Below are 10,550 nucleotides of genomic sequence, written 5' to 3'. Positions count from 1 at the left end.
TCGAGTCAAGTCGTGTCGTTGAGTGAGTCCATGCGAGCGGCCATTGCTGCTGAAACAACTATCGCCTTTCACTTAGTTTTCCCTTCTTCACGACGTTTGAACCCAGGATATCCACCCCTGCCACCTATTTATTGGACAGACAATCAGCAATTTCTCTGCATCTCCTGCTATACTGTATATGTCTATGCATGCATATGACAATACAATGACAATGCAAGACCTTTGCACTCATTTATAATGACAATGCAAGACTATTTACACCCATCTACTTTCATCATTACACTTCATCACTTTAGTCGACAGTATGTTAACGCTCCTAATATTCTCCTAATATTGCTGCAACCCTATACCCTTGTAGGACAATCTACCAGAAGATCCGTGAGTATGACGTGTTGGACAAGAGGAAGACGGTGACGGCCCTGAGGGCAGGCGAGGACCGTGCCATCCTGCTGGGTCTCAGCATGGTGCTCTTCTCCGTCATGATGTACTTTGTACTCGGCATCACCATGGTGCGCTCCTACGCAGACAGGTATGCTATGCTATGCCTGCACACACAAGCATGTAGTGTATGTGCACACGCACGCACGCACGCACGCACGCGCGCGCACGCACGCACACACACACACACACACACACACACACACACACACACACACACACACACACACACACACACACACACACACACACACACACACACACACACACACACACACACACACACACATCTACGGGTGACTTTTTTACATTATGTACGGTTATGTTCAGGTGGACAAACACACAGAGGTGGCCATTACCCACATGCATACACACACGCAGGCGCGTTCATATACGCACGCACGTGCACACACACACACGCCTGCTCACAGAGGCAGGTACCCATAAACACACTTGTTCACACGCACACTCGCCCTCATGCACACACACACTGATTCGATGTTCCAAACAGGTGTTGGTGTGTTTGACATGAGCCGCTGTACTGTGGACCCTCCCATTCCAAAATGATTAGCCTACTATAAATAGCCCATTTTGTTTCCCAAAGTGGCGTCAGACCCACCGCTGTACTGTGGATTGCATCAACTTGTCAGAAACGGAAAATAAGAATCGTTGAGCATGTCTGAGTGATGCTGACCTCTGGCAGGTGGAGCAGGGTTGGTGTTTGGTGTTTATGCACCCAAATCGCATCCAGTGCCAATTAAACTGCCATCTGAGGCCAGGGAAAGAATGAGGCATGTGTCTGGAAAAGTGAAAATATTAAGAAACAAATGAGATGACAAACTGGCCCCAGGATGGCCAACACTGAGCGCAACCTTTGTCACATGACACAATGATCAATTAATTGATCCAATTAATCCCATTAATCCAAGGCAGAAAAGGACAGGTGCAAACTGCTCAAGTAAATTTACATTTAAATTGACAAAACATTGATATTTTTGTGGGCAGCTGTGGCCTAATGCAGGCAGCTGTGGCTGTGGCCTAAAGTTTAGGGAGGTGGTTAGATCAGAGGGTTGCAGTTTCCAATCCCACCCTTACTTCTGCCTACACCTCCATCCATGGCTGAAGTGGCACCTAACCCGACACTGCTCCCGGGACTGTAACCAAAACCCTGTAAATAACTGTGGCTTTGGCTAAAAGTGTCAGACAGCTACCATAAGTGTAAAGTAGCCAACTTTAAAAAAATATATATGCCAAAGCCTCACCCTGTGGATGCTTGATTCAGTGTTATTAGAAATCAGTGCCTATAGGGAGGTCCCATGGGCCTGATCGGACAGCTTATGGCTTGGGCTCTCTGCTGTACGTACATCATCTCTTTTGACATGAACCTGCATGCTACAAAGTGACGCTCGTGGCAAGGAATCATGTCACATCCTTTAGTGAGAAGTAGCAGGTCAGTGACTTTCCCCTCTGCTCTGCTATTTTCATGTTTAGTGTCTGGACAGAGGAGTCGAGCTGCACGGTGATCAACTCTACCGTGGTGGCAGAAGTCAACTGCACCTACAGCTGTGGCTCCGACTGCTGGAAGAGCTCCCGGTTCCCGTGCCTACAGGTGTTTGTCAGCCTCAACACATCGGGCCGAGTACACCGGCTCTCATACAACGAGGAGGCCCAGGACTCAAATCCAGAGGTGAGCTAGCTGTACGGGTAATGGTTTGGACTCAATGACTAGACAAAAAGGCAGGCCACAAAATAAGACAGATTGTCGGGGGGCGCTGTGGCGCAGCGCGCTAAGCCCCCCACATTTGGGCTTGCATGCCCACCCACGGGGACCCCGGTTCGAGTCCGGCCGGGGTCATTTCCCGATCCTCCCCAGTCTCTCCGTCCCATTCGCTTCCTGTCACCATCTTCGACTGTCCAGTCAAATAAAGGCATAAAAAAATAAAAAATAAAAAAATAAAAAAATAAGACAGATTGTCAAATGCCAAATTCAAAAGTAGGTATCACTTACATATTATTCGCTTACACTTTGACAGTTAGAATGTAGATGGACAATGAGGTAAAATTATTTCCAAAGTCCTCTCTAGGAAATACATTGTTATCTCTCTCTCTCTCTCTCTCTCTCTCTCTCTCTCTCTCTCTCTCTCTCTCTCTCTCTCTCTCTCTCTCTCTCTCTCTCTCTCTATCTCTCTCTCTCTCTCTATCTCTCTCTCTCTCTCTCTCTCTCTCTCTCTCTCTCTCTCTCTCTCTCTCTGGTGTATGAGGCTGGGGAGAATAGGGAGTTGAATATGAATATATATGGGGAGGGAGCTGTTTTTGGGCAGTGGCTGTACTGTGATAATGTATGATGGGTAAAGGTGTTACATAAAGGCATTTTAAAGGTCTCTCTCTCTCCCCTCCTGCTTGCTCCCTCTCTCTGTAGTGTTTCTACGTCCCCAAGTGCCGCAAGGACCACAGCTCCATGTACTCCATCGTGCTGAACATCTCGGAGAAGCTGAAGATGCACCAGCAGGTCCTGTGCTACCACGACCCCGGAGAGCATCAGGAGAACGTGCTGCTGACCCGGCTGTACGGTCGCGCCGCCGTCTTCCACTCGCTCTTCTGGCCCACGTGCACGCTTGTCTGCGGAACGCTCATCATCGCCATGGTGAAGCTCACGCAGTACCTGTCCATCCTGTGTGAGCGAGTCAGTCGGATCAAGAGGTGAGAGACAGAGAGTCCGCGATGGGCGCCCTACGTACGTACGTGACAGCAGGCTAGAAAGATACGTTTCACGGAGCCTGTGTATGGTTTCTTTTTTTGAATTCAGACTCGTGATGCCACAAGAGTCTGAACAAATGAGAGAATGAGGGAGTGAGAGAGAGAGATGTCTTCTGACTGATGTGTTTCTCACAGGCTTGGTCTCTCCCTCTTCGAAGCAGTGAGCCAGAGAGAGAGAGGCAGGGCGGCTTCTGTTTCCAGGAAAAGGAGCAGTGCACCGGTCCTGGTGACGGTGTGACAGCTGTTGTGTTCAAGACCGGAGCTCAGCTGACACCCCCCTCAGCCCCCCACCCCCACCCACCAAATCACTACTCGTCAGAGGAACCCAATTTCCCCCCCCAACATCCACACCCTCCATCCGCCCGGTTTCAGAGGAAAACTTTCAGAAAAAACAATGCATTCATATCAGCTGGTCAGTTGATGCATTAGATACACACTAATGTGTGTGTGTGTGTGTGTGTGTGTGTGTGTGTGTGTGTGTGTGTGTGTGTGTGTGTGTGTGTGTGTGTGTGTGTGTGTGTGTGTGTGTGTGTGTGTGTGTGTGTGTGTGTGTGTGTGTGTGTGTGTGTGTGTGGTTGGTGCCTCTGTGTCTGTGTCTGTTCATGTGTGTCTGAGTGAATTTGTGCCCTGTCCTTGACCAAGTGGCAATGCTCCACCGTCTATTCAGCTTGTGTTGACACAGTGCAGGGTTTTGTTTTTGTCCAACATACAATAGGACAGTGAGGCATCCAGCACAAAATACCTTTCCAATCTTGTCTCTTTGCCTTGCCCCTTGGAAACACCATGTGAGTGGAGTGGGTACAAGAGAGGAGAGGCATATTTTTTACCAACACAGATTGGTTTGAGTCCAGTCATACTCTGGAGAGCAGAGGTCAGCACAAGTGTGCTACACTGTGCCACGCTGATGACATGAACAGTACTCTCTGTCCGGATGTACAGGAACCTCATTCCAAAGCCAAATGTAAGACGGAACAGAAATGGAATCACCGTCCCATCCTCTTCCCACCATGGTGTCACTGTGGGGACTCATGGCAGTCTGGGTGGAAATTCAGCACAAATCCTGGAGATTTCTGTGCTGTGCGAATTTCATGACTGTTCTACTGTGTAATGTCTTCATTTCTATGTGGCATCACGGTTGCAACATGAAACAGTCGTAGAACACGTCCCTCTGCTGTGGATGGATATACATGGAAACAGTTCAGAAGCTGCAGAACCTGATGAATAGACCCCAAGTACTGTATTTGACCAAAGCACTGCATTATTTTAAATATTAACAGGTGAATGGTATTTTTTTCAGCCATGTTGTAGCAATTACTGGTTCATGTTGTTGGTATTTCTAAGTGGACAATGAACCACTCAGCTTTCCATGATGAACAGTTCTAAATATTTAATTAATAAAAAAATACAGAAATAAAAAGTCTATTTATTAGTCATCATAGACATTTTGCATGAGTTTGTTTTAGCCTTCATTGATCAAAGTATGTTTTGTGATTGGTTCTGCTACTGACAGAGGTACAGCCATATACTGTATTTTGGCTAAAAAACATCATTCAATTTTGGGCGCTGTTATTAATAATTTCCCTAAAGTGTACGTAGGCCTACACGTAACAAACGTGCACACTAACTCATCTTAACCTTACATCTTATTACACTTTGGTACACTGTAATGTTATGATGTAAATACACAGTAACAGGGACCATAGAGTTAAGTGGAACCATTCAATTACTGGTGTTTGCAAAGGTCCTCTCTGTCAATGCTCATGGGGTCATAGAGTCAATCCTAAATGTTAGCCCCTGGCTAGCTAAGTATTTGTGAAGTGTTCCCCACAAGATAAGCTACTGACGTATAACTCCTTGAAAAACAAACATGAGAAGCTGTGAACACGTCTCCTTCCCTCCCACACCCGCTCCAAGTCCCACTGGGAAATAGAATATATCTCTGCCACTGCACAACAGGAGTCTGCCGTGGCGAGACAACTTGAGCCTGTAATTAGAAATGTGTTGAAAACCCAAGAAGACTTTGCTGCATCACATGCCCTGTACTTTCAGCCAACTATTTTAATCATACTTGAAGCTTTGTCCATCCCATCCATGTTTAGTAAAGGTTTTATAACATGTGTTTGCAACAAAGATTATCATGACAGAAAAGCAGGAATTTCTCCCTGTCTTTCTTTCTTTCTTTCTTTCTTTCTTTTTCTTCTTAGATTTTAAAACTTTTTACAAAAAACCCCAAAACATTCTAAAAAATATATAACTAAAAAATGTACGTTTGGTCAAAAACAAAAGTTCAGGAAAAGCATAATGAAATTTGACATGCCCTAATTAGCCCCTGCATTCTATTCTCCGCTCAACTGTCATTCGTCAGAATTCAGCGCGGAAAGCATATTTACCCACCTGAATCTCATTCTCCGCTCAGCCATTCTGTGTTATTTCAGTGCACTGAAAATTGGAACGCCCCTTAATTAACTACACAGCATTTATTCTCTGCTCACCTGTTTCCAGTCAGAAATTCGCTTTCTGGCTTGCACCCACCACCTCCCCGTTCACCTCCCTTCCATGGCTGTTTGGTCGATTTGTCAGGCATCCTGCCCTATAGCCTCCTCTCCAGTTCACCTTACCCCATCGCTCTCTGACCATTATCGGCCGGGGCGGGAGGTGTCTGCTCAGACCTCGCACATATCTGTGGGCGCAGATACTGCCTGAGCTCTCAGTGGGGCCCCGTACTCCCGAGCTCGAGAATGTCTACCGCATAGACATTTCTTGGCTGTGGCAGTACTTCAGCACCAGGGCCAGCGATCTTGCCCAATACTCCGTGTAATCCAACTATCTCAGCTTCTCGCACGATGCAGAGAAGTGCCACAATCACAAGAAGTCCATTCCCCAGCGAGAACGAAGATGTACGCATACATGATTAATCCAAATTTCAGATAGTGAACTAATGAATACCATGTAAAATTAGCATACACCATACCATGGTGTAGCTGCACATATAAGATATAAGAACATTATTGATTTCAGTCCTTCTGTTTCTTCTGTCCATGGGTTTGCTCTAGTGCCAGGGCCTGCAAGGGTACCTTCTACCAGCCCAATCAGATGACTTAAATGTCATGGTCATTCTGGCATGGCACAGATGTAATCAGCTGTGTCTGCTTCTGCAGGCAACCACCATCAATTGACAGATGACAAAAATGCCCAAAAATTCAAGCACCACTCTTCCACTGTCCAGCGCTTGACATTTAACGACAGGGGTGTGATTAAAAATGAAAGAGACAGTCTGGCTGTCATCTCAAACGTCCACAATAGCAGTCTGATAATACTGTTTGGCATGATGTGTCATAGATGGAGGTTCAAACGTGTAATGCTCTGTGAACAGGGAGATATTCTCAGTGACAAAGGGCGCCGGAACGAGTTTTAAAGTGGTGGTGCATTTTATTTTTTATTCATTCTTTATTTATTAACAATGTTACTGCTGCTGCACTCCCCTCATTTGTCTGTAGTAAAAATTGAGAAAGCCTCATTTAGGGAGCCCAAAAGTGGGGATGCAAATGCACCACTGCATCCCCTTTTCGACCAGGGAGGTTGGCTGGGCATGGTAGGGGAGGAGAGGTGGGAATGACTGGATCGTGGTGGTGGTGGTGACCATGTAATTTCCCCTTTCTGCCTCTTCATTTGCAATGACACACCATTTGTCCACAGCTGGTATTCCAAACAGTTCCGTGGGCGCTGCAATAACAATCGAAGTACAAGTGTGTGTGTGTGTGTGTGTGTGAGTGTGTGTGTGTGTGTTTGTGCGTGCGTGTGTGTGTGTGTATGTGGTTTGTGTTAACCAAGCCCTGCAGATGACACACATTGTGGGTGGACAAACAGACACACACAGACAGACAGACACACACAGAGACAGATTCACATCCACAATACTGCCCCACAAAGACAAAGTGCAGAAACTGCACATTTTGTCATAATTGAGTTTAGACTGAAAATGGTCTTCTGTGACAAAGCCTTATAGTTCAAATGTGTCCCGTTTTAGAGATAGTGCTATGTCAAATTTGCACTAACTTCAATTTGCACTTTTTCTCAGTTTCAATGTTGCCGTAGCTGCTACACTTGGACTTTATAGGACAGACTACCTGGCAAAACCACCTCGGGGGCGGCCCTGTAACTATAATAAATCGTACCCTTCAGGCAGAAAAGAGGTACTGCATTTTATGACCTTTCCGTTCTGACTTCACAATACAGTCTCAATTATTGCAACTTTACTTCACATATTTAAAAAGCCACCGCTGTTGTGACAAATGTTTCTTGTTGGCGCGCCACACACACAGACACCCACAATGTGATGTATCTAAGATTGTCAACTGTGTTTATTTCAATGGACACAAGGCCAGGTGGCCTTTTATTTACACCTGAATGAGCAACAGCAGCCATGGCTTGTAGTACTGGGCCCATGGCTGGATTGGTCATATGGCATACAGGGCATTTGCCCAGTGGACTGTTGATGATTTTGGCCAGGCCCTCCCCTCAATGGCATCAGTCCTCATGCCACTACAGCAGGCCTCTTTGACATATCAGTGAAATATTAATAAATCATTCTGCCTGTTAGGGTCAAAATAGCTCATATTGGATGACTAAAGTTGTGTCACAGGCTTCATTTTCTCTCTCAATGCCTGGTGGACTGGTCTTGGCTAAATAGAAAAGGCCTGATTTCCCATCCCTGTCCAGCCCTGACTGGTATGGGCCAGCACCTCTACATGCAGGAGAGAGTCTCTGCTTCCTCCCTGCTGTTCCCTAGCAACAGCAGCAGGCCCTGGCCATGGTGACTACAGCCTACTTGATGAATGTGGGCTTGACTTCCTGTGCTTTTAAAGCGCAGCTGTGCTGGTTGTTTACTGGAACATCTGCTGCTGCTGAGGAGTGGCACAAGAAATGGACACAAGGAGACTGATTTTGCAATGAAAAGCCGTTGGAGGGCTTTGGTTGCCTACTTAAGCAGACACATGGTGGTTGGGAATTTGTGGCATGACATAACAGCTAAGAAGCCTTTACATAAAAGCCAATGCAGAATTTTTTTGTCTTGAATTTGAGCGTACTTGTCTTTGCTGCTGTACCAAACTTTGTTTTGAATCTTTTTCAATAGCAAGCCAAAGTCCACTGTGCAATGTGGCACTATTATCGTCCACATCCAGTTCCATATCTCTCCTGAAGAGAAGGCGAGCCGCTGTATAAATATCCGAATGAACTGCTGCTTGGATACCAAAGGCAACCAAATTAGTGGCTATGGCTCACATTTGTTTGTTTAGCTCTAGCCACTTACCAGTCTGACCGTTGCATGAGCAGAGGGGCTGGCCTTGGGCTTCAGGGATATGGGAGGGACACTCAGAATGGCGTAGCCTACGCAGTGTTGCCTGATTGGGCGGTTTCCCAATGAAGCTGCTTAGGATGGCCGTCTGCGGGTAAAAATGGCATTTAGCAGGAAAAAAAAACACTCAATTTTTGGCCTTAGAAATCAATAGAATTGGGCGGGATTTAGTGCTTCCAGGTGGGTTTTCAGCATTTTTTGGGCTGTAAATAATCAGCCTCATCTGGCAACCCTAAACTTACGCCAACTGGAGATGGTGCTATGAGGGCCATGCACATTTGATTTGACTAGAACAGTCATGGTCAAACAAAACAAAAATGTATTATCAGACAAACTTAGTGTGAAGTTCTGCACAACAAAATCTCGGGAAGGATCATTGCACTTCAGCAATATGAAAGTAAAGTGCTGCAGAACATAAAGACTTACTGCGTGGCCTTCAGACGTCAGACTTAGCAGAAGAAATACTAAATATGATCTCTTCAATGGAGCTGTGGTGCCAAAGTCATTGATGAGAGAAGTGGGTCAGGCCAGGCGGGCTGAATACTGTGAGATGCATTAGCTGATGTAGTAGCTCCCTCTAGTGCCTAAGATCTCTGCCTGGTGTAGACCTGGAACTACAGCAGAGTAACCTATCACAATAAGATCCAGTTACTCACGTGTCACGTCCTTTATATTTCAGTGAGATGGGAAAGGTTGGAGCTAACATCTGTAAATCTGTAATTCATCAAAGTAAGTACAAACATATCCCATGTCCACACGTGAGCATCTAGACGTGAAAATGGTCAACATACACCTTCACAGTTACAACAACATGGAAAAGCCATACAGGGTAATTTTGACAAATGGATAGTCAACATTAGGTGAATACATTTGATTTGTTCACCTTTTTTAGTCTTTGAAAAGAGGTTAGGTCAACCAGCTTCGGAAAAAAGCTTGTGAGTGTTTTGAGCCAATACCATATGCCAGCTGTAATGAAAATAAAAAAGTGGATCAGACAAGCAGATGGGAGATTAAAAAGTGCTGACAGTGCTGGGATCAAACAGCTGCCCCCATCCTGCTTTCTGTACAACCAAGTATTGTCACACATGCATCTGATAGCCATGTGTCCTTCATCCACTCTACAATATGCCCACTCTATGTCATTGCATAATGACAATTTCCATTATATTCTATTGGCTATCCAATCTACTCCACTCCACTCTACTCTATTCTACTCTATTCTGTCGACAGAGCCCACAAAACAGTGTTGTGTGTATTAACATGCTTTACCATTGCAAAGTACAGTGCACAACTTCAGGGAGGAGCACTTAGGGGACATAAGATTCTCAGGGCCCAGTCCAACCTCGAAAGGCAACCTCGGAGAACACTATACATAGATCATAGTCCATAATAAATTAATAACAGGGTAACTCTTGTATTGAGTTGTTATCGTAAGATATCCTTCGATTGCCTTTGTAGGATACCACAACCCAATGAATTGTTGACATGACATTGGGTACTAACCTGCAATACAGCTCCAGGCCTTTTTATTAGAATACCATGAAAAAGTTGATTTATTTCCATAATTCCATCAATAATGTTAAACTGTCATGGATTGTAGATTCATGGCCCAGTTTTTTTAACTATTCCAATCATTATTTTTTTTCTTTTTATATACGTTGGCCTTCCAGCTCAAAAAACCCATGAATTTGGGAATTCGCATTATTAGAATATTGTTATAAAATCACATTTTTCTTCATCAAAATTCGGGTCACATTAAATCAGTTGAAATTTGGTACTTTCTACATAACATGCAATGGTCAATACTTGGTTAGGACATTCTCTGTCTTCATAATGGCCATGATGCGTTTAACATTGAAGTCAATGGCAAAAACAGTGCATGGGAGTTATGGAAGCCCAGATATCCTTGATGCTTTGCTGTCAGCTGTTCTTGTTTGTTGACCTGGTACCCCACACTTCACTCTTCAATATACCCTATAGATTTCCATGCCACGTTTTG

The 10,550-nt window shown here is 45.1% G+C and overlaps 1 protein-coding gene across 1 annotated transcript in view; it reads left to right on the top strand.

Moving 5' to 3' along the window:
* s100p (S100 calcium binding protein P) overlaps nucleotides 1–3,414 on the top strand; it is a 5,184-nt gene extending 1,770 nt beyond the window's left edge. The window contains exons 2-4 of the mRNA XM_063200283.1: nucleotides 359–529; nucleotides 1,930–2,125; nucleotides 2,858–3,414. Coding sequence (XP_063056353.1) covers nucleotides 359–529; nucleotides 1,930–2,125; nucleotides 2,858–3,142 — 652 coding nt within the window. The 3' untranslated portion in view covers nucleotides 3,143–3,414. The remainder of the gene's footprint in view (nucleotides 1–358; nucleotides 530–1,929; nucleotides 2,126–2,857) is intronic.
* Nucleotides 3,415–10,550: the final 7,136 nt, after the last annotated feature.

This window comes from Engraulis encrasicolus, chromosome 6 (genome assembly GCF_034702125.1).
Source record: "Engraulis encrasicolus isolate BLACKSEA-1 chromosome 6, IST_EnEncr_1.0, whole genome shotgun sequence".
In the NCBI taxonomy this organism is placed as follows: Eukaryota; Metazoa; Chordata; class Actinopteri; order Clupeiformes; family Engraulidae; genus Engraulis; species Engraulis encrasicolus.
This window is presented reverse-complemented; position numbering and strand designations above follow the sequence as displayed.